This window comes from Pongo abelii, chromosome 12 (genome assembly GCF_028885655.2).
Source record: "Pongo abelii isolate AG06213 chromosome 12, NHGRI_mPonAbe1-v2.0_pri, whole genome shotgun sequence".
Lineage (NCBI taxonomy): Eukaryota > Metazoa > Chordata > Mammalia > Primates > Hominidae > Pongo > Pongo abelii.
In genome coordinates this window covers 25,803,361-25,828,829 of record NC_071997.2, presented here as the reverse complement: position 1 = coordinate 25,828,829, position 25,469 = coordinate 25,803,361, and the positions used below count along the sequence as shown (strand labels likewise).

The 25,469-nt window shown below is 45.2% G+C and overlaps 1 protein-coding gene across 18 annotated transcripts in view; it reads left to right on the top strand.

Annotated features, from left to right (window-relative positions):
* KANSL3 (KAT8 regulatory NSL complex subunit 3) overlaps positions 1-25,469 on the top strand; it is a 76,839-nt gene that overhangs the window by 20,041 nt on the left and 31,329 nt on the right. For 7 of the 18 annotated variants that reach the window (XM_054547145.2, XM_063713334.1, XM_054547152.2 and 4 more), the window contains 16 exons: positions 4,791-4,922; positions 5,484-5,600; positions 5,827-5,928; positions 6,037-6,108; positions 7,243-7,317; positions 7,498-7,655; positions 8,818-8,881; positions 9,316-9,516; positions 9,716-9,872; positions 11,333-11,410; positions 12,872-13,063; positions 13,520-13,604; positions 14,002-14,132; positions 15,505-15,614; positions 16,028-16,250; positions 16,590-16,723. In XM_054547145.2, coding sequence (XP_054403120.1) covers positions 4,791-4,922; positions 5,484-5,600; positions 5,827-5,928; positions 6,037-6,108; positions 7,243-7,317; positions 7,498-7,655; positions 8,818-8,881; positions 9,316-9,516; positions 9,716-9,872; positions 11,333-11,410; positions 12,872-13,063; positions 13,520-13,604; positions 14,002-14,132; positions 15,505-15,614; positions 16,028-16,250; positions 16,590-16,723 — 2,031 coding nt within the window. Of the gene's footprint in view, positions 1-4,790; positions 4,923-5,483; positions 5,601-5,826; positions 5,929-6,036; positions 6,109-7,242; positions 7,318-7,497; positions 7,656-8,817; positions 8,882-9,315; positions 9,517-9,715; positions 9,873-11,332; positions 11,411-12,871; positions 13,064-13,519; positions 13,605-14,001; positions 14,133-15,504; positions 15,615-16,027; positions 16,251-16,589; positions 16,725-20,189; positions 20,272-22,716; positions 25,159-25,469 lie in introns of those variants that run through there. The other 11 variants (XM_002811664.6, XM_063713338.1, XM_063713335.1 and 8 more) reach the window with 6 other exon arrangements.

Here is a 25,469-nt window from a genome sequence, read left to right as displayed (position 1 = left end):
CAGGAGTTTCAGACCAGCCTGAGCAACATAGCAAGACCTTGTCTCTACTAAAAATAAAAAAATTAGCCAGGCATGGTGGCACGTGCCTGTAGTCCCAGCTAGTTAGGAGGCTGGTGGGAGGAGGCTGTAGTGAGTTCGATCCCGCCACTGCACTCCAGCCTGGGTGACAGAGGGAGGCCCTGTCTCTAAGACAGAGAGAGAGACAGAGAGGAGAAAGAACTGAATCAATCCAAGTTGTCTGAGGCCTTTTTTTTTTCCTTTGGAGACAGGATCTTCCTCTCTGACTCAGGCTGGAGTGCAGTGGCACTATCATTGCTCGTTATAACTTCGAACTCCTGGGCTCAAGCAATCCGCCTGCCTCAGCCTCCCAAGTAGCTGGGACTAGAGGTGTGTGCCACCACCACACCCAGCAAGAAATTTTTTTTTTTTTTTTTTTTTTGAGACAAAGTCTCACTCTGTCGCCCAGGCTGGAATGCAGTGGCACGATCTCGGCTCACTGCAACTTCTGCCTCCTGGGTTGAAGCAATTCTGCCTCAGCCTCCTGAGTAGCTGGGACTACAGGCGTGTGCCACCCCGCCCGGCTAATTTTTTTTGTATTTTTAGTAGAGACGGGGTTTCACCGTGTCTTGATCTCCTGACCTCGTGATCTGCCCGCCTCGGCCTCCCAAAGTGCTGGGATTACAGGCGTGAGCCGCTGTGCCTTGCCACACCCAGCTAAATTTTTAATTTTTTGTAGAGACGGTCTTGCTATAGGCTCGTCTTGAATTCCTGGCCTCAAGCAATCCTCCCATCTTGTCCTCCCAGATTGCTGGGATTACAGGCATAAGCATGATTCAGTTTATGACTTTTTTTTTTTTTTTAATAGTTTTACTTTCTGCTTCACAGGAAGTTGGCTCATCTTGCTGCTGTAAGTTGCCTGGCCAACACGTTTACTCAGCCACATCCCCAAAACTTGCAGACTCATTGTTTCTTATATGTTTTTAAGTTAAAGGGTGCCAAGTTTGTTAGAAGACTGGTTTAGTGCTGAAATAAAACTCAGGACTAGATACATCGATGATATTCATGGTAGGAAATTTGACATTAGTTTTTTTGTTTAACTAATACTTATTTTGGGCCCTATGTGTGTCAGGTACTGGGGTGAGCAAAACAAAACTGGTCCCTTCTCTTGTGGAGTGTATTTTCTAGTGAAGAAAGAGACAAATGAAAAGGGAGTCCCAGACTTTCCCCTGTACTGCTCCCCTGTAGTAGAAACCCTGGACCCGGGAGGTGAGTGGTGGGCAGGTAGAGTGTGGGGCCCAGACTGGATCCTGGCAGACAGAGAGTGGTGGCCCAGAAGTATCATAGGCATCTTCACATATGTTCTCCTTAGCATTCTACCTACAGTAAAAGTGTAACATTGGTGAATACACTGTAGGAGATGAGTGTTGGTGGTGCCCAGGGTCTCAGTTCTCTGGTGACCCTGCTTCACTCACCGTGGCTAGCATAATTTCCCTTTAAGGAGGAATTTGTACTGCTGCCCTATTTAAGTTACTGACTGGACATATCCTGGGTGCATGTCGGATATTATGAGCATGGCAGACCACTGGGGGGACTCCACAGCATGCATAGTTGGGTGCTTTCCTCCCATGCTGCTGGGCCATGGTGTGGGTTGGCTGGAATAGTGGAAGGCTCGCTGGTACACCAGTCAGCAAGGGCCTCAGACTCAAGGCAACATCCTCTCTGGGCTGTGCTCTCCACAGTGGTTCCTCTGCCATCGGACTCTTATTTTGCCATGACTATATTTAGATTCACAACAAATACTTTGGTTGTTTCCCAAAGGATATAAATGATTACAGGATTGTTTTACTTTTAAAGTGCCTGCTGGATGTGAAAGCGCAGGTGGATGGGATCATGCTCTTCACCCAGCTACTTTCACCATTAGATCCATTATGATAAAGAGGGCAGAGAAGGTATAGACCTTAGCCTTTTAATCGGCCGTTGAGAGTGAATGCAATGCTGGAAAGGCCAGGGAAGCTTGGTCTTCCCAGCTCCAAGTGGAAAAGTCAGTATTGATTTTTTATCCCTTGTTGACAGGAAGCAAGTTTCAAGGCTTTTTGGTTTCAAAGCTATATACTACTGTTAGATAAAGCTTAACCCAGGGTCAGATCCTTTGCCTCAAAATGTTGAGTGGCTCACAGTTCTAGAGTGAGTTACAAAGAACATGAAGATCCTTTGCAGTTTGGTCTTATCCTTTGCGGTTTGGTCCTATCCTTCCTACTGGCTTTTTACATCCTCCTCCTTCCTTACTTGCATCCTTGACTTTTGTCCATCTGTGCCTGGAATAAGCTCTACACATTCTTGCCTCTTGCTGGTGTCTCTGATTGGAAGGCTTTTGTCTCATCTTCTGTTGGAATCCTGCCTGTTCCAAAGAGCCTGTCTCATTTCACATGCTGCATCTTTAGATGAAAATTGCCGCTTAACTTCTCCTTCTCCGTTGGGTGGTTTGAATCATAGCAGTTTGGGCTTCTGTTTCTTTCATGGCAGTTATCGGTCTTTCCCTATTCTCGTCCCCCACCATTATTTGTGTGTTTGTCTTCATTACCTCTTGTAGATTAAATTCCTCTGCAGTACTAGCCTGGTGCCTTGTAAAAGCAATTTCACGAATATTTGTTTCCTGAGTTAAACTGAGAAAGTCTAATGGTTATAATTCTCTAATTTCTCATACAGAAATCCTTTTAGTGTCTCTGTTTTTAAATTAAGAGCAACTTATCTTCTGCTGTTTTTGGAGTTTTACAACTTGCATCAAACCGTAGTACTTTTTATTCTCCAATTTTTCAAAACCTTTTTCTTTCTCTGAAAACTGCCTCTAATATTTAAACATTTTTCCTTTCCCCTAGGTCATTTTGACCTTTTGTGGGTAGCATGGAATTCGCAGATATTTCTTCTCAGTGTAAGCATCAACATGTCTGAAACCTATATTTGCACATCTGTAATGTCACATTTCTGGTAGATAGTAAAAAACAGACATGAGATAGAGTACACTGTATATAGTATAGCAGGATATATATTTTTGTACATAATAACAGATTTATTTAGTACACCACAGCTTGAAGGCAGTACTCTAGAAGAAAATGGAGATTTAAAAAAATTATAAAATCAACTGATACTCATTGAGGAAATTTAGGAAACATAGAAATCTGTAAAGGAAAAAGTCACCCATAAACTCCATAGAGATCATTATTAACATTTTGTCTTTTTTTTTTTTTTTTTTTTGAGACAGTCTCCCTCTGTTTCCCAGGCTGGAGTGCAGTGGCACACTCTTGGCTCACTGCAACCTCTGCCTCCTGGGTTCAAGCGATTCTCGTGTCTCAGCCTCCTGAGTAGCTGGGACTACAGGCGTGCAGCATATTTTCTTTAAAATATGATTCTATTATATTCATTGTTTAGAAATCTGTTTTATCCCACTTAATGTATCTTTTTTTTCTTTTTTAAAAAATTTTATTATTATTATACTTTAAGTTTTAGGGCACATGTGCACAACGTGCAGGTTTGTTACATATATATACATGTGCCATGTTGGCGTGCTGCACCCATTAACTCGTCATTTAGCATTAGGGGAGTAGAGATAATTTTTTTCTTTTTTTCTTTCTTTTTTTTTTTGAGACAGAGTCTCACTCTGTTGCCCAGGCTGGAGTGCAGTGTCATGACCTCGGCTCACCACAACCTCCACCTCCCAGGTTCAAGTGATTCTCCTACCTCAGCTTCCCGAGTAGCTGGGATTACTGGTGTGTGCCACCACACCTGGCTAATTTTTGTACTTTTAGTGGAGACAGGGTTTCACCATGTTGGCCAGGCTTGTCTCGAACTCCTGACCTCAAGTGATCTGCCCACCTTGGCTTCTCAAAGTGCTGGGATTACAGGCATGAGCCGCTGAGCCCAGCTTTGAGTAGAGATAATTTTTATATTTTCTATTTTACCTGTAACATTTTAGCAAAATTATTTCTGTATGTTATTATATATTCTTATAAATATTTGAAAGCTGGGTGCAGTGGCTGATGCCTGTAATCCCAGCACTTTGGGAGGCTGAGGTGGGTGGATCATTTGAGGTCAGGAGTTCAAGACCATCCTGACCAATATGGTGAAATTCCGTCTCTACTAGAAATACAAAAAATTAGCTGGGTATGGTGGTGCACGCCTGTAATCTCAGCTACTTGGGAGGCTGAGAAACAAGAAATCACTTGAACCCGGGAGGCAGAGGTGGCAGTGAGCCAAGATCAGGCCACTGCACTCTAGCCTGGGCGACAGAGCGAGACTTTGTCTCGATAACTAAATAAATTCTTGTAAATATTTGAAAATAATCTTTAATATCCAATTAGGTAGATAGTTGACTGAACTACTCCCTTACATATACACATATATATTAAATTGTTTTTACTTTATTATTATTCATAGTTAATTTGTCTCTGTGCATAACTGTCCCCATCCTTTTGTGTGTGTTGTTGTTTCTGATACGTTTTCTTTGGAAAGGTTCTCAGAAGTAGAAACATTTGGAAAAGGGATGGGAATACATTTAAGTCCCTTGCTGCATATCCAGACTGCTTTCCAAAGGATTGTACCCATTCACTTTTCATGGTGGGAGCATACTTTTCACCCATTTATTTATATATATTCTTGCTCCTGAGGAGATTTTCAGAGGCTTAGTTGAAGTCTGTCTATGGCTTATAGTGGGGCTCTGTTCTTCTGCTTGATTGCTGGTGGTAGAAGGTCTCCTGCTTTACACTGGAGTCATCTTTGCTCTTTCTTCTTTGTAGATCCCAACCTTGATTGACCGGATGCTTGTATCATCCAACACAAAGACTGGGGCTGCAGGAGCTGAGGCCTTGTCTCTCCTACTGAAGAGGCCCTGGGACCCTGCTGTGGGTGTGCTTTCTCATAACAAACCAGTAAGTTGGATGGCTCAGGACTTAACAATGGTACATAAAAATTTTAGACTCAAGCCTTAGAACCTTGGCAGGAGGATAAATGGCTTCTTTAACTATTTATTATTATTATTATTTTTTGAGACAGAATCTTGCTCTGTTGCCCAGGCTAGAGAGCAGTGGCACGATCTCAGCTTACTGCAACCTCTGCCTCCTGGGTTCAGGCAATTCTCCTGCCTCAGACTCCTGAGTAGCTGAGATTACAGGCATGCACCACCATGCCCAGCTAATTTTTGTGTTTTCAGTAGTGACAGGATTTCACCATGTTGGCCAGGCTGGTCTCAAACTCCTAATCTCAGGTGATCCACTTGCCTCGGCCTCCCACAGTGCTGGGATTGCAGGTGTGAGCCAGCACGACTGGCCGGCTTCTTTAACTATTATTAATAATTTATTTTGCATAGTGCTTAACATAATTTCACAAGCAAAGGAGCATTGGTTGGGATGAGAAAGGTATTGGGATACTTGGAATTTCATGGAAGAACACTTCTCACTCACTGGTTTTTGGGTGGGATTCTTCTTCTTTAGAGCAAACTCCCTGGCTCTCCGCTGATTCTCATCGCCTCCTCTGGTCCCTCCAGCTCTGTGTTTCCCACTTCACGCCGCCACCGCTTCTGGCAATCTCAGCTGTCCTGCTTAGGCAAGGTATGTGTGCGGGCAAGAGGAACTCCTTCCTGGCAGGGAATATAGTCTTGGAGGATTGAGGAGAAGAATATGTGGGAGGAGGTCAAAATGCATAACTTGAATGTGGAGCCTCCTCTAACCCTTCTTTCATGTGGAATTCCAAGGTTTTGGGTTTAGGGTAGGTTAAACAGAATTGAAAGATTTGAAACTTATCTCTGCTGGTGTGGGGGCTACTTCTTTCCTTCAGGTCATCCCTGTAGCCACCCATCTGCTGAACAATGGCAGTGGGGTAGGAGTTCTACAGTGTCTCGAGCATATGATTGGGGCAGTGAGAAGCAAAGTGCTGGAGGTGAGAATGCCCCTATTTCAGTACATTGTGGCATACTCAGCATTCTGGGGTTGTTCTGTACCTATGTTTGGCCTCCTGTCTTACTGTCTTCTTTCTCTTCCCATGAAGATTCACAGCCATTTCCCACACAAACCCATTATCTTGATTGGCTGGAACACAGGAGCTTTGGTGGCCTGTCATGTAAGTAATTTCTATCTTATTTGGAGGTTGTCCTGGGATGGAATACCACTAATGATAGCTACCATTGAGTCCTTTCCTATGTTTCAGGCTCTGCGCTAGATACTTTACCTATATAATTGCATTTTAAACTGTAGAAGACAAATTTTATTAAAACAATTTTTAATTTATTTAGGAAAACTTTAAGCAGAAACAAAAGCAGGTGTAGTATAATAAACCCCCGGTATCCTCACCCAGCTTTACCAGTGATCAGCTCTTGGCTGGGCTTGTTTCATCTCACCCTGCTCATTTTTTTTCTCCCCCAGATTGTTTTGAAGAAAATCCCAAATATCATAGCATTTTCACACACACAGACACACACACACACACACACACGGGTATGTATCTGTGGAAAAAAAAAAGATCCCTTTTTTTCTCTAAACATAAGTACCATACTGTTCTCCCACCTAAAAAACAATAATAATTGTAGCTGGCAAATATTAATAGCTCTGGAATTTGGTGCTGTGTTCATTTCAGTCTCTTTCCAAGACATCAAGGAATCTTTTCATATTTTACATATATTTGTATGTCTGTCAGTTTGTGTAAGTGTCCCTCATGTGTCCAAAGCCTTAATTTTGCTTCATACAGTCCAATCAAGTGTGATAGCTGTGAGAGGAAGAAGGTCCCCATAGTCCCTGCTCCCAGGGTGTTAGGCCTTAGCAGTTTGCTCCAAGAAATCTAGGCTGTCTGGTAGCTATCCATTAAGTTCAATAGAGAGAATTTTTTTTTACTTAAGGGTTAATGGCAACATTGTGTTCTCTTGACTATATTTACTATTTGTGGAGAAAAATGGAGCAGGAGGGCTCTAGTTGAGGGGGTTGACAGGGTAGGAATACTGAACGTTCTATCCTATGGTTCAGCCACCTGCTGGGGTCCTCTTGGGGCCCCAGTTCTCTAGGTAGTGGCTGCTTATGGAATGACATACCTTGTGTCTTGTGCTCTTACTGCTGCCGTTATGGCAGAAGATGCACCCGGATATTAGGACAGGAGAGGAAGAGGTGAGACTCTCTGGTGGGTCTGGACCACTCCTGGATTCTGGGTAGGCTGAGGTGCCATGAACTCAGTTGACCTTTAGACAAGCTGTTCTGTTATTTGCAGGTGTCAGTAATGGAGTATGTCACTGCAGTTGTCTGCCTTGGGTTTCCTCTGCTTACCGTGGATGGCCCCAGAGGGGTAAGAATGTGGTAAAGCTGAGTGCTGGGTCATTGGCAGTGGGAGTGCGAGTGTGCATGCCTTGTCCAAGCTGATGCTGAGGCTGACTGCAGTTGCATGGCTGATCCTCCTTAGTGGAGTTTCCGGGTCAGTGCTTTATGAATATGAAGAAGCCGATTCTAAAATCTGTACCTGTTTTAGGATGTGGATGATCCCCTCTTGGATATGAAGACTCCAGTCCTCTTTGTCATTGGTCAGAATTCCCTTCAATGTCACCCTGAAGCCATGGAGGACTTCCGGGAGAAGATTCGAGCTGAGAACAGCTTGGTGGTGGTTGGGGGAGCTGATGACAATCTCAGGTGGGTAGATTCTCCCAGAGCTGCAAGAGAGCTGTGTTACAGTGTTAGAGATAAGCCTGTAAGCTGGCAATGTAACTACAGACCAGTCTGGTTCAGTTAAAAGACAGCATTAGCCGGGCACGGTGGCTCACGCCTGTAATCCCAGGACTTTGGGAGGCTGAGGCAGGCAGATCACGAGGTCAGGAGACTGAGACCATCCTGGCTAACATGGTGAAACCCCATCTCTACTAAAAATACAAAAAATTAGCCGGGCGTGGTGTCGGACACCTGTAGTCCCAGCTACTCGGGAGGCTGAGGCAGGAGAATGGTGTGAACCCGGAAGGCGGAGCTTGCAGTGAGCCGAGATCCCGCCACTGCACTCCAGCCTGGGTGACAGAGCAAGACTCCGTCTCAAAAAAAAAAAAAAAATTAAAAAAAGACAGCATTAAAAAAATCTTTTTTAATATTTGAAATTTCAGATTTATAAAAAATTATAACACTAGTACAAAAAAATTCCTATATACCCTTCACCTGATTTTCTAAATGTTAAACATCTTACATAGCCAAAGTGTAATCTCAAAATCAAGAAATTAACATCGACATGGTACTATAATTTACAGACTCATGTTTCATCAGTTGTTTCCCTAATGTCATTTTTCTGGTCCAGCATCCAGCCCAGGATCACACTTGGATTTAGTTGCCATGTCTCCTCAGTCTCCTTTAATTTGATAGAGTTCCTCCATCTTTGTCTTTCACGACCTTGAGCTTTTTTTTTTGTTTGTTTGTTTTTTTTTTGAGGTGGCGCCTGGCTCTGTCACCTACGCTGGAGTGCAGTGGTGCAATCTCAGCTCACTGCAACCTCCGCCTCCTGGGTTCTGGATAGAGTTGATCTGTTAAGCTATAGGTATAGGAATTCTGGAGCGGACTGTCCTGGGTGCTGTGCTTGGTTTCTTTACATATGTTATTTTGTTTAATCCCCACAACTCCGTGAATGGGATGTTATGATTCCCCATTTTGCAGACACGGAAACAGGTTCAGAGAGGTTGCATTACCTGCCTAAGGCTAACATGGCCCTCCTTCTGGGGCTAGAAAATAAACAACCCAGAAAAGAAATACATTCTTATTTTCATAGGATGCCATGGAATGTTTAAGAAGTAAACATGTCATCCTTTTTGTTTCTTAGAATAAGCAAAGCAAAGAAGAAATCAGAAGGGTTGACTCAGAGCATGGTGGACAGATGTATTCAGGTAAACAGTTGTTTTGTGTGCTTTTCTCATCTAGGCTTGCCTTTCTGTAGCCTTTTAGGGTTGGTCTTATTGGTAATGGCCTCTTTGGCTCTAAGGCCTCCACTGGGGCCTCTGGTAGGTCTCAGTCATAAGCAAAGCAAAGAAAAATGAGAGTGGTGAATTAATGTAAGCAAAGCATCACGGGGGAGAGTGTTGGAAAAGTGGTGGAATGTGACCACCCCAGAGCTCCCCCTGACAGAGGCACTTGCTGGTCTTCTTGAACCACAGTTGCTCAGAAGCCTGGGATTTGTGCCAGACCTTGTTTGAGTGGGGAAGGACTGGCACATGTGGATGCCAGAGCTGAGGGAGAATCTGTTTTAGTTGGAAAGTATATGAGAGGTTCCCATTCTCCAGATGAGGACTGAAAGGCCTTGGTTGGCTCCTCTCTGCACTAGGATGAGATTGTGGACTTTCTGACTGGAGTGCTCACTCGTGCTGAGGGTCACATGGGCTCTGAACCTCGGGATCAGGATGCTGAGAAGAAGAAGAAGCCCCGCGATGTGGCCCGCAGAGACTTGGCCTTTGAAGTCCCTGAGCGGGGCAGTCGACCTGCCTCCCCCGCTGCCAAGCTGCCCGCCTCACCCTCAGGCTCAGAGGTAGTGTGAGCAGGGAGGGAGCGCTTTTGCTGGGGAATCAGCACCACAGAGTTGGTTCCTTAATTTCCTGGGGATGCCACTGTCTCATTAGTGCCATGGGCCTGTGAGTTCCTACAAGGGGAATTCCAGAGGGACATGCTGACTCATGGTCAGATCCTAGTAACATTGGCTCATCTCTTGGCCTTCTCACCTTACTCAGGATCTCTCCAGTGTGTCCAGCAGCCCCACCTCCAGTCCCAAGACCAAAGTGACCACAGTGACCTCTGCCCAGAAGTCCAGTCAGATTGGAAGCTCTCAGCTGCTGAAGAGACATGTGCAGCGGACAGAAGCTGTGCTGACCCACAAACAAGCTCAAGGTATAGGCACTTGGCCAGTGGCTCCTCTTGGGTCTGTCTTCTGTAGTTCATGTCACGTGGCAGTTGTACAGTATTGATATCTACGGCTTTTTTCAGGGGGATGTGAGAGGCGCCCTTTCTCACATTTCTGTGCAGGCAAAATTCAAAATTAATTATTGAAATGAATGCCAAGGCCTCTGAGTTAGTGGGGCTTTGTGATCACTAGTTATAGCTTTGTCTTGCTGTTCTGGGGAGGCTAGGCTTTATGAACATGTATATTGGCCTAAACTTTTTTCTACCTTGCCAGCCACTCCTCCAGTCGGGGCTCTCCAATCATATGTATTGGGTGATTGATTTTATTAATCAGATTCTAGGGCAACTCACCTGGCATCATGCCCTTTCTTTGTTTGACCCTTGAAGCGTTAAGATTCTCACACTGAGACTTTCAGTGAAGTTTATCAGGGTTCTCTGCAGACAGGTTTCAGAAGAAGCTGGGAAGTATTCATATAGTCGAAAGTAAAAGTTTGGTGAGCTGCGAGTGCTATGAAAGGAGCTATAGAAAAGGGAGAGTTCATTGGGTAGGGAAAGAAGAAACAGTGGTTCTGTCCCCCTTCCCCCACATTGATCCAGGTGGGTGGCCTTGAGGTAAGGCCTCTTGGGCATTGGTTTTTAACGATGTGTCCAGGAGCATGTGTCACCTGAGCTTCTCAGGAATAGGGGTGCCTGGGAAGAGGCAGCAGCCAGAGCTGGCTGTCTGGCAGACAGATTTGGAGGGGATAGGAGGCTCATCTGTTTACTTTCCCTGTGTTTCTTTTAGTGGAGCCAAAGGATCAGAACCAAAACCCAGACCTCTTGTGAGTTTGCTTGTAAGAGTAGTACTAACAAGGAGTAGAAGTGTGAGTGGATGGGAGGAGTTGAGAAATGAGGCCAGGCCCCAAGGGTCTGTGCGGATGCTCTGCCTTGGATCTTCATGAGTGGTGGCCAGAGCCAAGTCCCATGTGGACAGTGTGTCTTTACACTTCTGATGAAGACAGAGCTGGTGGTCTGCTGTGCTTCTGCAGAGGGTGATTAGTTGAGAATCTAAGGAGTTTGGAAGGCTGATTGGCGAGCTGGGTTTGAAATGGGGATCTAGGGTGTCATGGGGGAGAGTAGCAGCTTTAGAACCCTGGCTTAGCAGAGCTGATGGGCAAACGGAATACTAATAGCGAACATATATGGAGTCCTTGCTGTGTTCCATGCCTTCTTCATGGCACTTGCATTGCTGTAGTTTGTTGAGTTTTGGCATGGCCCCATGAGGCAGGTAGTACTATTCAGTTTTAGATGCTTCTACAGACCGACTCCGTGGCAGAGTCAGGTTGCCATGCAGTAATTTCAGAAGGAGCCCCTATTGGCCATTTTCTACAACCTTTTTTCTTATTCCTTCTCTTTTTCTCCCTTCTCTGGCTGGCTGTGATTCTGTAATTCTTTCTGATTCATTCCAGCACAGTTTGCTGCTTTTCTGAAACAAAATATGCTGGTGAGGAAAGCTCTTCCTCCTGGCACCTCCTCCTGTCTCTTCGGTGAGTATTACTCTTTCTTGCCTGCTCGTCCACTGCATTCTGCTCCTCAACCCCTTATTTATTTTCCATCTCTGCCTCTCATCTGCCTCAGTTTGGTTTCCTCCTGTTCTTTTCTCTCTCTTTCTTTGTATTCTTTTGTTTTGCTGACCCCTTTTGCTTACTCTGTAGTCTTTGCCCTTTTTCCATTCTTTTGTTTGCTTCTCATGGTGTTTTCTTTTTTGTCTCTTAGTGTGGTTCTTTCTTTCACTATGGTCTTGGCTCTGCTGCTTTTTTGTATGTCTGTGGCATTGCCTGTGAGTCTCAGTTTCCTTGTGTGTTTTTCTCCCTGCCTCTTGTCCTGTGTTTATCTGGTGGCTATAAGCCCACCAGCCACATATCAGCATAGAACCTGAAACTCCTTTCCCCTACACCCTCCTTCCTACTCTGATTTTAGCCAGTGCATTTGTCCCCTAAGCAATCCTTCTAGCTGGTTATGTCCTGACTGTTGCCTCATGCCAGGACCCCTCCTCCCTCCTCATGTGACTGCTGCCTTCCTCCCCACCCCAGTCTTTGCTTCCCTATGCTACAAGAGGACTGGGGTGGACTTCTGGATTTAAAGAGGAGGGAATCTTTGAGGAAGCTTGAAAGATAACCCTAAGAATCCAAAAAGCTTGGCTGTATACATGATGAGCCTGTTTGATTCAGTGGAAGTGGAAGCCCATGTGTGAACAGATGGCCTTTGTCTGTACTAGTACACATGACCTGGGGACTAGGTTGTGACATGGGCCAGTGTTGCCCTGTTACTTTTGGGCAGGAACAGTGAGGTTGCCTGGTTGAGGTACTCTCTCTCCTAGTAGCTACTCATAGCCAGCTTTTAGTCCTGGTGACACTCTTCTTCATTGCCTCCATTTGGCAAGTGGATCCTCAACTGTGGGCTCCTAGGGCAGGGTGGGACTCTTGAGAGCCTTTGGAAAACTCTACTTTTTAGAGAGGACTGGATGACCTGCTCCTGCATGAGTTCTTATAGAATGTTTAATGTCCTCAACTGTGTGATGATGTGGGGAGGGCTTCAGACAGGAAGATGATCACATTTTTTGAGTCTGAGAAGGACTGTTTCCTCATTCTGTTGAGTCCTCTGTTTTTGTTGTTGTTGCTATTGGCGTTGGCTAGGCAGGGTCAGGATGTCTTCTTTCTTTTAATTCCTACCAACTCAGGGCCCCTTCTCTTCCGACTCCAGTGCAGGATGAGGGATGAGAAGGGTGCCATCCTCTAAGAAGGGCAAAGTGGGGTCCTCCACGGACAGGGCCTGAGTGAAGTGGTCCTGAAGCATGGGTAGTCTCCTTTGAGGGGTGGCCCTGTACGTAGAGTGGTTCTCCTGTGTGTTCTACATTCTACACGTGGCTATGTCGGTGCTGGTATTGACTGAATGTCTGTTGGGATTTTTTGGATTGTGGAGGATCTCAACTCAGCTCCATCTCTTAGTTCCCATTTCATCAGAACCACCAGAGGAAGGAGAGAAAGAGGATCTTAGGGTTCAGCTGAAGCGACACCATCCCTCAAGTCCCCTTCCTGGCAGTAAGACCACCAAGCGACCGAAGATCAAGGTGTCCCTTATCTCCCAAGGGGACACAGCTGGAGGGCCTTGTGCTCCTTCCCAAGGAAGTGCTCCAGAAGGTGAGTTTCTCTTGGTACGTTAAATGAGAACTGAGCTCTCTCAGGTACACAGCATTGCCCTTTGGTGGCCATTCACCAGCATGTCAGCCTTTGCTTCATTTTGAGAGATGCCCGGAGCAAAGAAGGCATGAGGCTGTGCATGTGGGTAAAGTGGGCATGAGCCCATCTGAATGAGGACCAGGCAGGCAGAATCTGAGAGGAAGCTGTGCCGTCGTTCAAAGCATCCTATATTTTGTTCTTTTTTTGTTTGCTTCAATTAAAGATACAGAATATTTCAGGAAGTTTAGAAAATAGAAGGAAAAAATAACCCCAACTCTCCCGACTCTAGCATAGTTCATCTTTTTTCATCTTCCAGTTTTCGTCTGTAATATCTTGCATTTAGCCTAAGCTGTGGAACCTGGAAACGTAGAGGCCAAATAGGACTGACCAGGGGCCTTGGGGTTTTCTGTTTTGCAGCTGCAGGTGGGAAGCCCATCACCATGACACTGGGGCAGGCTTCAGCAGGGGCCAAGGAGCTCACAGGACTTCTCACCACAGCCCAGTGAGTGTTTGTTGGACCATCTGTGTCTATTCCTTTTTTCCCTTCCCTCTGTTTCTGGTTTATTTAGTGCTTTGGAAAATGATGGATTCTGGATTCTGTCAGTTTTGGAAATGTGACTTCCTTCTGATTGGGATCTTTGTCTTGCTTTTGGGTCAACCCAGAGTTCATTTTTACTTAAGACTCCAAAGCGTCCCCTGGCTTTTGCTATAAGTCCTGTAAGTAAGGACTTTTAGAAGACCAGAGGCCAGGTACAGAAAGTGGGACAAAGAAGCTAAAGGTTCTTGGTGTGTGTCTGCTGCTGAAAGCCTTGCTGGGCCCCACTCTGTACCCTGCCAGTGTTGCTAGGGCTTGCTGTCCTGTGACCTTTGGATAACAGAGCTCCTTCCTTTGTCTCCAGGTCCAGTTCTTCTGAAGGTGGAGTCTCAGCCAGCCCAGTCCCTTCAGTGGTCTCCAGCAGCACTGCACCCAGTGCCTTGCACACACTGCAGAGCCGCCTGGTGGCCACATCTCCTGGAAGCTCCCTCCCAGGTATCTTGTGGCCCAGCATTCTCCCCTTCCAACACAGAATTTTTGGTCCGCTGCTGGTGGGTGGTCCTGGGAAAGCATCCCTGGAGCTGAATCCACAGGATGGGCCTCTGGGTCTTAGACTGATCATAGAGGCTTGACGTGAAGCTGGAATTAGCTTGGGCAGAGGGGTTCCTTGGCCTTGAATAAATGCAGTGAGTAAATGTCCTGGTCTGCAAGTGAGTAAATGTTCCAGTCTACAGGTGCTGTATCCTCTACTGTAAGGAGAAATAGCCGATAGGACATATATGTGTAGTCAGCCTTTCTTATCCACAGGAGATTGGTTCTAGGACCCTCACCACTACCAAAATCCACGGATGCTCACGTCCCTTATATGAAATTATGTCATACCATTGGAATTCTATATCCACAGGTTTCTATCCGTGGTTGTTTGAATCTGCGAATCTGCTGCGAAGCCCACAGATAATTGAGAGCTGACTATGGTTTTATTTTGCTGTTTTAAGCACATCTGACTGAATAAAACTGGAAATGGTGCTACACTGGGCATTAGCAAAATGAGACATTTTTCTGTCTGTGCTTGTCTCTCACTTTGTCCTACCCCCTAACCCTACTTTGAAAGGCCTGTTGCCTGAGCCCAGCAGGGCCAAGGCATTGCAGAAACCCTCTTCTGGCCAGGCACAGTGGCTCACACCTGTAATCCCAACACTTTGGGAGGCCGAGGTGGGTGGATCACCTGAGGTCAGGAGTTTGAGACCAGCCTGGCCAATATGGTGAAACCCCGTTTCTACTAAAAATACAAAAAATTAGCTGGGTGTGATGGTGGGCACCTGTAATCCCAGCTACTTGGTAGGCTGAGGCAGGAGAATCGCTTGAACCCACGAGGTGGAGGTTGCAGTGAGCCGAGATTGTGCCATTGTGCTCCAGCCTGGGCAACAAGAGCGAAACTCTGTCTCAAAAAAAAAAAGAAAAGAAACCCTTTTCCTTTAAGCGAACCTTTCTTATTGCTTTGAGGCTACTTCCTTACTGCTTTGATTGTGTGAGGCGAAGTGAAAGTTGGATATTTAGAATTCTTTTGGCTTAAAAAGTTCTTCCCTGGAAAGAAAGGAACAAACTTGGATTTCTCAAAATGGTCTAAAATGTATGACTGATGGTTTGCAGCAGGTGCAGAGCAAGTCCGGGGCAGTGTCTGGCACAGTACCTTTCCTGTGTGGCATCCATTGCGTGTGTGCCTGGCTGGGGAGAGCTTCCCGCCTTCTTTCTGAGGACAGGGGTGTCCAAGGGCAAGCACCATTGGTGTTTTAGTTGGTGGTGTGGCTGCTCTTGGGATAGTGCAAGTGATTGAGTCTCTACTGATTCCTGCTGTCTCCTCTCTTAGGGGCCACATCAGCCAGCAGCCTCCTCCAAGGCCTCAGCTTCAGCTTGCAGGATATCAGCAGCAAGACCTCTGGCCTTCCAGCAAATCCCTCCCCAGGACCAGCCCCACAGGTGCACATCTGCCATCTGCTGGGCTGGGCAGGTGTAGGGAGGAGGCCTCCTCAGTTTAGTTGGTTTTGGCAGGGAAACTAGGTCTGGAGTCAGTGGGTCAAGGACAAACAGCCTTCTAGCTACACAGCAGGGAACTTCCAAAGGTTAAGGTCTATCATTTACTGTGTGACCTTGGGCAAGTTTCTTGACCACTCTGTTTTTGTTTCCTTGTCTATAAAATGAGGTAATAATAGTACCTCCCTCATAGAGTTGTTGTAAGAATGAAATAATTATGCAAAATGCCTGGAAGAGTACCTTGCATGTCGTAGGCACTCAATACATGTTAGCCTTTAATAATATGCTGTGGGCCCTCCAAACTCGAACGTTGCTGTTGGGCGACAGCTTCTGATCACCCGGGCTTGTGTGTCCCACAGGCCACCAGTGTGAAGTTGCCCACCCCCATGCAGAGCCTGGGTGCCATCACCACGGGCACCAGCACCATTGTCCGTACCATTCCTGTGGCCACCACTCTCTCCTCCTTGGGTGCCACTCCTGGTGGGAAGCCCACAGCCATCCACCAGCTGCTGACCAATGGGGGCCTCGCTAAGTTGGCAAGCAGCCTCCCTGGCCTGGCTCAGATCTCTAACCAAGCATCAGGTGAGTCTCTCATGAGAACTGTGGGGACTCCCAGATCTGGGATCTTTCCCCCAGGACCTTCCCATCTCATGTGGGCAAGGTATGATGTTGAAACCAGTCCCACAGGGTCCTGGCATTGACCTTTGGATTCAGCTGTGTGGACCCATCCCCCAGAGAGGTTGAGAGAACACAGGCTGTTTCCTGTTGCCTTTCAGATTGACTGATAGGGCATAGATGACCCAGCTGGGGAGGAGGCCAAGGGACTGTGTTATGTGGGGGAGAAGCTCTCCAGGAAAGGAAAGCCTCAGTAGAAGATGGAGAGTGTGACTCAAAAATACTGCTTCTCTCTCTTTATCTCAGGCTTGAAGGTCCCCACCACCATTACTCTGACACTTCGTGGCCAGCCGAGCAGGATCACCACGCTGAGCCCTATGGGCTCAGGAACAGCCCCATCCGAGGAGTCCTCTTCCCAGGTGCTGCCCTCCAGCTCACAGGTGAGTCTGCCAGGAAGGACTGAGCACATGGGCTTCATTATTGGGAAGTTTAAGACCAGCTGACTGGCTGATTGAAGGGGCTGCCCATGCACTGGACAGACGAGATTCAAATTCAAATCTGGACTCTGGAGTCTGTGGCTTTGTAATATTGAGCGAATCATGGACATCTTTGAGCTTCCTCTTCTACATCCCTGCCTTGATGTTGTGAAGATTACATATGTTCAAGTGGGTAGCAGTGTCTAGTATTTAATGTTTTTGTTTACTTTTCCTTTCGTTTCATTTTTTTCTCATCTTTGGTTTCATCCTTCAGAGGTTGTGAGTAGAGGTTACTTGGCTATTGCTGTTTCTTTGTTTTTATTTTTATTTTTTGAGATGGAGTCTTGCTCTATTGCCCAAGCTGGAGTGCAGGGGTGCGATCTTGGCTCCCTGCAACCTCCACCTCCCCGGTTCAAGCAATTCTCCTGCCTCAGCCTCCCAAGTAACTGGGATTACAGGCGCCTGCCGCCATGCCCGGCTACAACAGGGTTTCACTGTGTTGACCAGGCTGGCCTCATACTCCTGACCTCAAGTGATCTACTTGTCTCGGCCTCTGAAAGGGCTGGGATTACAGGTGTGAGCCACTGCTCCTGGCCCTTTCTTTGTTTTTAAGGACATGGAGACAGAGATATCTCACTATGTTGCCCAAGCTGGCCTTGAACTCCTAGGTTTAAGTGGTCCTCCCGCCTCGCCCCATGTATAATACTCTTTCTTTGACATTGGCTTTCTAGCACTGTGCCTTCCCATATCTTAGCATTTATTGCTGTCTTCTTAGGGCACAGCTAGGTTTTTATAGGTCTCACCCAGGAAGTCATGATTAGTTTCTCTTAGCTGATCTAATTTCCATTGTGACCTTTTCAAGTCAAATATTTCTAATCTTAAAATAGTGATCTGAGGAGCCACTCAAAGATTAGAAGTTAAGCCAAAAAACAGTTTGAGTCTAGTACTGAGTGTGCTTTCCTTCAGTATCCGCTATACAGCCGAGGCCTTCCTGTGTCTCCCTGTCCTTTCCACCATGTCAACCTGCTTGTGAACTGGAGGTACAGTAATAGTTCCTGAGCCATTCTAAAAGCTCTTCTGTCCTCTTTAGGGAAAATATTGCACAGAGGTCAACACCTGACATTCATTGGGATCATAGCTACCTTTTTTTGCAGAGGGATGGAAATGTTTTAATTTTATCTTATTTCTTATTTTTTCAATTATAAAAATGATTATGCTTATTTTAAATAATTCAAACATTATAGAAATAATTAATTTAGAAAGGGAAAGTTTCCCATGATGCTACTCCTAGAGATGATGTTCACTGTTAATAGCCTGATATGGATCCATTCAGATTTTTTTTTCTACACAAACTATGTTATTTTATTTATTTTGTACAAATATGAGATTACAGAGTATGGACTGTTTTGTAACTTGCCTTTTTTTATAAATCATGTCGTGACACGTTTCCCTGTCTGCGTCTTTTCAGAGGCTGGCTAGTATTTCACTGAGTAGATGTATGAAGATGTATTTCACCACCTTCTGTTAGGTAGATAGCTGGGTTCTATTTTGGTTTTTGATATTTTAAATAATGCTCTGGTGAACACTTGCTTATTCTTGTGTACCTCTGGGAGCATTTCTCCAGGCTAGAGAATAAGTAGAGGATGTGTACATCTAATATCTGGGCAGCTGCTCACTAACTGCCCTTCAAAAAGTTTTTGCTACTTTACAATTCTAGCCACGGTGATGAAAATATGTTTCATATTTTGTGGAAATCAATATTTTTACTTTATTAATCTGGGTGAAAAATGAAGTTGTTTTAATGTGCATTTTCCTGATTACTTAAGAAGTTTTATGTCTTTTATGAAATGTTTGTCATACTCTTTGAATTATAGTGGCTTTATATATTCAGATGTTAATTCTTTATCTGTTACACAAATTACATATATGTTATTCCTGTCAGTGGCTCATCTTTTTTTTTTCTTTCTATTGAAGCATTCATTGAATGTCAGTCTTTTAACTTTTATTTCTGGATCATACAGTCATTTAAATTTTTCATATAGTAAAACCTTCAAATATTTTCCTTTATAGCTCCAAAGTTTTATGCCTTACGAAAGCTAGCCCTATCACAAGTATATAAAAGTAATCCTTTTTGTTTTTAAAATTTGAATTGTGGTAAAACATATATAACATACAATTTACTATTTTAGCCATGTTTCAAGCTTACGGTTCAGTAGTATTGAGCACATTCACATTTTGGTACAGCCATCACCACCATCCATCTCCAGAACTTTTCTGTCATACCATATTGAAACTCTCTCTTTGTGTTTTCTTATAATGCTTTTGTTTGTTTCCTTTAATTCCTTATAGTTCACTTTTGTATGTTAAGTGAGGTAAGGATGAGTCATTCATCATTCCTCCATGCATCTAAAATCCACTGCTGTCACATTCTAAAGTACTGAACACATATGGGCCTGTTCTGTAGTTTTGAATTTGTCTAGCCTATGCTGGCCTTATGTTATGGGTTGATAGTATTTATCTTGAAGTTAAGGGAGTGTCAATTCTGTTTCTAGTTTGCTAAGATAATCTTCATTCTTTTCTTTCTCTTGATAGTTTTGAATTTTTTCCATTATTCTTTTAGAATCACATGAAATGAATGAAGATAAACATTTCCTTTTTTTTTTTTTTTTTTTTTTGAGACAGTCTCACTCTTGTCACCCAGGCTGGAGTGCAGTGGCACGATCTCAGCTCACTGCAACCTCTGCCTCCCAAGTTCAAGCTATTCTCTTGCCTCAGCCTCCTGAGTAGCTGGGACTATAGGCTCGTGCCACCACCCTCAGCTAATTTTTGTATTTTTAGTAGAGACAGGGTTTCACCATGTTGGCCAGGCTTGTCTTGAACTCCTGACCTCAAGTGATCCACCCACCTCGGCCTCCCAAAGTGTTGGGACTACAGGCGTGAGCCATCATGTCCGGCCAACATTTCCTTCTAATCAGTTAAAATGATGAGTTACTTTAATAGGTTTCCTAACATCAAACTGTGTGAATTCTAGATGCAGTGGCTTTTTCAGTGTGTCCTATTCTTTTTATTGCACATACAAAGGCAACAAGACCCTATCAAAAGAACAAAATGAAAAAAGAAAGAAGCTAAGCGTTTCAAAAGAAAAGCATGTCTATTCTATTTGCTTTTATTTTACTTAGGATTTTGGCATCTATATTAATCTCCTCAGGCTTTGGCCCATAGTTTTCTTCCCCTCCACCCCCTACTTTTGTGTGTGTGTGCTTTCCTTTGTCTAGTTATGTAAAAGGGGTAATTCAATCCTTGTAGAATGAGATGGGAAGTGCTTTTCCCCTCTCATACTCTGTTTTAAAACAGTTTTATAGTACAGAAATGATAGTTCCTTGATGGTTTGATAGAAGTGACCTACAAAGCCATTTGGGCCTGTTTTTAGGGTGTCTTCACCTTTGCTGATGCCATGTTGATGGACAACTAGAACGCAGATCCTGCCACGTGATCCCTTCCTCCTGTGTTAGGTAATCCATCTCAGTTTGCCATGGCCTGGGCCAGCCAGTTACCATTGAGAAGAGAGTAGAGGTCATTGAGAATCCCCCTTTTCCGGGGCTCAGTTGAAGCACAGAATAAAGATCAAGGTCTGGCCTTCTAACTGATGATGTTAACATGAGATTAGTTTTCACCTTAATAGAATGGGCGTAGGCTGGGCATGGTAGCTCGCGCCTGTAATCCCAGCACTTTGAGAGACCTAGGCGGGTGGATTACGAGGTCAAGAGATCGAAACCATCCTGACCAAAATGGTAAAACCCCATCTCTACTAAAAATACAAAATTAGCTGGATGTGGTGGCGTGCACCTGTGATCCCAGCTACTTGGGAGGCTGAGGCAGGAGAATTGCTTGAACCTGGGAGGCGGAGGTTGCAGTGAGCTGAGATTGTGCCATTGCACTCCAGCCTGGGCAACAGAGCCAGACTCTGTCTCAAAAAAATAAATAAATAAAATAAAGTGGATATGTAATTGCTAGGAGGGGTCAGGTGGTGATTCTTTTGTAACAAGCAAGGGGATGTTATTAGATTAAGGCTTCTTGCTGATTCAGAAGCTTCTAATAGCTCTGTTCAGGTTGCCAGACAGAGCACTGGACTGTGGGTCAGGTCATCTGTTTTCAGCCAGCTGTGTGATCCTGGGCAAATCACCTAGCCTTCTGGGCTTTGGTTTTCTTACCTGGTTTAGTGAGGAAGTTGACTTAATTCGGTGACTGTTGTGGTGGCGGGATCAGAATCTCCTCAGGCTTTGGGAACCTACGTTTTTTAATGCTTAGAAACAAACTACCCATTTTTTGACGTTTATGAGGCAATTGGAAATTTTAACACTGACTGGATAGTTGTTGATATTACGGAATTGTTAACCTTTTTAATGTGTGATAATGGTATTGTTGTTAGGATTTTAAAACGGTCCTTTTTTATTTTGGGGTTCCATACTGCAATATTTATGGATGGAATGAATTTAAAAAGAAAAGTGAACACCAACTAGACTTCTCTAAGATCTGTATAAGCACTTAATTATCTGTTTTGTTTCTGGCACTGATTGGTGTTTACTATGTGTTTCCTTCATGGGAATGGACTATTGTGTACTCCTCACAGCTGAGAAGCTGCAGGGAGGAAGAGGACAGACAGAGACTATGTTGTGCCCTGCATCAGGGTCCAAAAAATGGACTCCCTGCCTGTGGTTATAAGATCTCTCTCCTCTCTGTCCTGCTGGCGATACCAGGACCTTGTCAGCCTGGCAAGCAGCATCTCTAGCTGGAGGCCTCTGGCAGTGGGCCTCACTGTGGCCTTGTAGCAGGCTGTGGGCAAGTTGGCTCACTCTAAGGTGTACTCATAATCGGAATAGAGTGAGCATCTGTGCACAGCCCTGCCTTTGGGCAGGGAAGCCCATGAGGTTTTGTTTTTGTTTTTTATTGAGGTGGGGTCTTGCTATATTGCCCAGGTTGGTCTGGAACTCCTGCGCTCCAGCAGTCTTCCCACCTCAGCCTCCCAAAGTGCTGAGATTGAAGTCATGAGGTTTGATTGTCAAACTCTTCTTTGTGATTATGGCTCACTGCAGCCTCAACCTCTTGGGCTCAAACAATCCTGTGGCCTTGGCCTCCCGAGTAGCTGGGCCTATAAGGCATGCAACACTATGCTCACCTAATTTTTGAAAAAATTTTGTAGAGTTGGGCTAAGTTGCTCAGGCTGGTCTTAAACTTCTGGGCTCAAGCAGTCCTACCACCTTGGCCTCCCAAAGTGTTGGGATTATAGGCATGAGCCACCTCGCCTGGCCTCCCCTCCTTTACTACATTCTCAGAGACCTCTTAGGAGTTTCCCAAGGGGGAAATTTAGAAAAGTGGGGAAAGCCTTGGTAAAAAAAAGTCCACCCTCTCTACTTGCTTCCTTATTCTTAAGCTGCAGGGCTCAACATTGATGGCATCCCCTCACACCTACATGTCTAAGGCCTCAAAATCAGAACAGTCATGGAAATCTTCCCTTCTGTTCTGTTGTCTTTAAAAACTCACCTATTTCCTTTTTTCTGCATTCCTTTTCTGTCTTCATGTGTAATAATATGAGGTGACCTTTGTTGTTGAGCACAGATTACACTCAGGAGCTTTATGTGGATTATTTCATTTAATCCTTACAGTGACCCTGGAAAGTAGATGCTGTCATCTACCTCTTACAGGCGAGGAAAAGGAGGCTCAGAGAACATAGGCACTTGCCTTAAAAAGTGGAAAGTTGAGTCTCTCACTCTAGAGTCCATGTTCTGTTAACCACTTGGCAGCTAGAGCACGTGTCCTTGTGTATCCAACTTCTTTCCTATTGAGAATTACTTCTTTAAAATAAATTCTCAGGGGTTGGGATAATTGGGATAGAGGGTCTGAATATGATGATAACCTGTCAAAGCTTTGACCCTTCTTCACTACCTCTCCTGCCACAGCGCCTGCCTCCAGCACCCTGAAGATGCTGTGTGATATGTCCTCCTTACCAAGTTGGTGATGGCTGCCTCATGGTGGGCCCTGGACACGTGCGTGGTCCTGCTGAGCTGTCCACGTGTCCGAAGACCTGTTTAAGACAGTCATTTTTGCCTCTCCGCCAACTGTCTTCAGAGAAACCATTAGGTTAGGTGATACGGTGCCAGCAAGGGAAGCACCATTGTCCAGGATCTGCAAATCTGGTTCCTGGGATCCCCAGACTCCTCAGCAGATCTGGCTGTACATGGATTAGAACCACTTCTTCCCCCGCTTAAGCTGTGGTTTGACCCAAGGGTCATAGGACTGCCTGCTGCATTTAATGAAGGTGTTTCCTTTTGGAAGTCTGTGCTACCCTCTGTGCCTAGTTGGGAGGAGACATCCGTCTGGTCCGGGGTTTCGGGAGTTAGAATGGAAAGCCCTTTGCTAAAGACTGGAGTCATCCTGGCCTGCCAACTGGTGGTTCAGAGCCGGATGGGCTTGTTTTGGACATCACTGTTGCCTTCACTCAGCAGCCATGGGAGAGTGCTCCCCGTGCAACTCCACGTTAGAAACCACGTCAGATACTGAGTAGCTTGCTGACTCCTAGAAACTTCTGGTTTTTGTTAGTATCATAATGAAGGCAAAGAACTAGGCTGTCATCTTTCAGCCTCTTTGACTTACTCTAGATGTTGGGAGCAGTGGTTGCCAGGTGAAACCTGGGCCCTTTGTCTTTTTCACCATGCTTTGGGCAGTTTCTGTATCCAGAGAGTCCGCAGGTTCACATAAGCTGAAGAAGAGTAATAGAACAGCAAAGGAAGTGGCTTGAAGGACGTGCCAGTAAGCCCTGTGGTTTGTGCTTAGGTCTCTGCTCTGCCACCCAAGGAACTAGTGATTCAGCTGGAGACAAAAAGAAGAATTTGCCAAATCAGAGAAGAAACCCCAACCCTGGAAAATCCTCTGTCTCCAGTCTCTAGAGGGGAAGCAGGGACAATAAGCTAAGGTAGTATCTTGGCCATCCCAGGAAACTTGTGGCATTAGGACGATGAAGGCCATGCTTCAGTGTTTTCGTTTCTATTTCATGAGACTTTTTGTCTTCCTGCTTACAAGTGGGAAGATGATTGACAGCGACTCTACTATGCAGGGCTGTTGGTACCAACCTGAGCCCTATAGGTGGTAGTCCCTGGAGAAGTGGTCACAGAAGATGGAGCTCTGATCCCCTGCTTGCCTCTTCACAACACTTGTGTGCAAAGATAGTTTTAGATTTGGTTTAGAAACTATCCTCCAGAACAGGCTCCCATACTTAGAATGTTTCTAGTTAAGGTAATAAATTAGGCAACCCAAGTGTGACTCCACTCAAGTGTCCTTTTCTGTAGGCAGGAAGGGCCCACAACATGGCTTAAAATATAGTCCATGGTTCTGGCCCACAGTACAGTGTGTATCTATACCAGGTCACCTGTGTTCAATCTGGGAGCCTTCCTGGCCAGTCTGAGTGGCAGCCAGAAGGGAGCTCATAGTGTCTAGGAGTCTCAGGCAAGGTAGGTCAGGGTACTGTGGGCAGGGGGGATGTGTGTGATAGGAGAGGGTACCCTAAACACCATACCTCCCCTCCCTGACCTGAAAAGCTGATCTCAACAGGGATTCACACAGAATTAGGCTGTGTTTTTGCATTAGCTGGTAGGTGACTTTTTCAAAATTCTTAAATTCAGGAAGTATTTAGTAAACTTGAGGAAGGTATGAAATCTGGAGGAGGCATCCAGGACCCAGGGGTTTGATAGCTTTACAGGTAGGATCATACCACACCAAAAGAGCAGTGGATAATAAGACTATATGAGCTATATGAAGCTTTTAGGAATCATTTAGGACCGACAGAGCCCTAAACAACCCATTCATGACTTAAGTTGTTGGCTCAGTGTATGCTGGGGACAAAGAAAAACTAACAAGCCCACCTGCCTTTATGGTAAATTCTAGTGTGCTTACAAGGGATGACTTCCTGTCCACCTTGAAGAACTCCGTAACTGAAGAAGGAGAGCTGTGAGAATGTGGATTGTTCTACACCTTGGACAGGGTAACAGAGGAAGTGGCTGAGGCCTAGAGTCATGTTTTCCAGTTCCCTTCACAAACTGTATTTCTTGGAACGCGAAAGGAAGCTTTACCTATTTCATAGAAGACCTGGAATCCATAACCTCAGAAGGCGATATTATTGATAGAAAATGTGGAAGGATCAGGAAGTTCTTAGATTCTTGGATGACAGATGCATGTTGATGCCCTATGGAGATGTCCTTGTGTTTTGAGGTCACTGAGGTAGGAAGACCTGTCTACTCTTGGTCTCACCACTAGAACAGTCTTGGGCCGGATGGGTCTAGAGCTGAGCGGCTGTGATGGTTCTGTTCTTACATTAACAAAAACAATTAAAAACACCAAAAACAACATTTGGATTGCTTCAGCTTCTTTTCAGTTGACTTCTCATGTGTATTCTGGAAACCACCCAATGAAGCGGGCACCGAAGATAGAGCTAAGATATTGTAAGGCCAGTGATCATCACCTCACCAATGCCAGGTGGTATGAGGTGGTACTGTAATTTCCTTTTTTTTTTTTCGAGATGGAGTCTCACACTGTTGCTTGGGCTGGAGTGCAATGGTGCGCTCTTGGCTAACTGCAACCTCCGCCTCCCAGGTTCAAGCGATTCTCCTGCCTCAGCCTCCCAAGTAGCTGGGATTACAGGCGCCCACCACCACGCCCA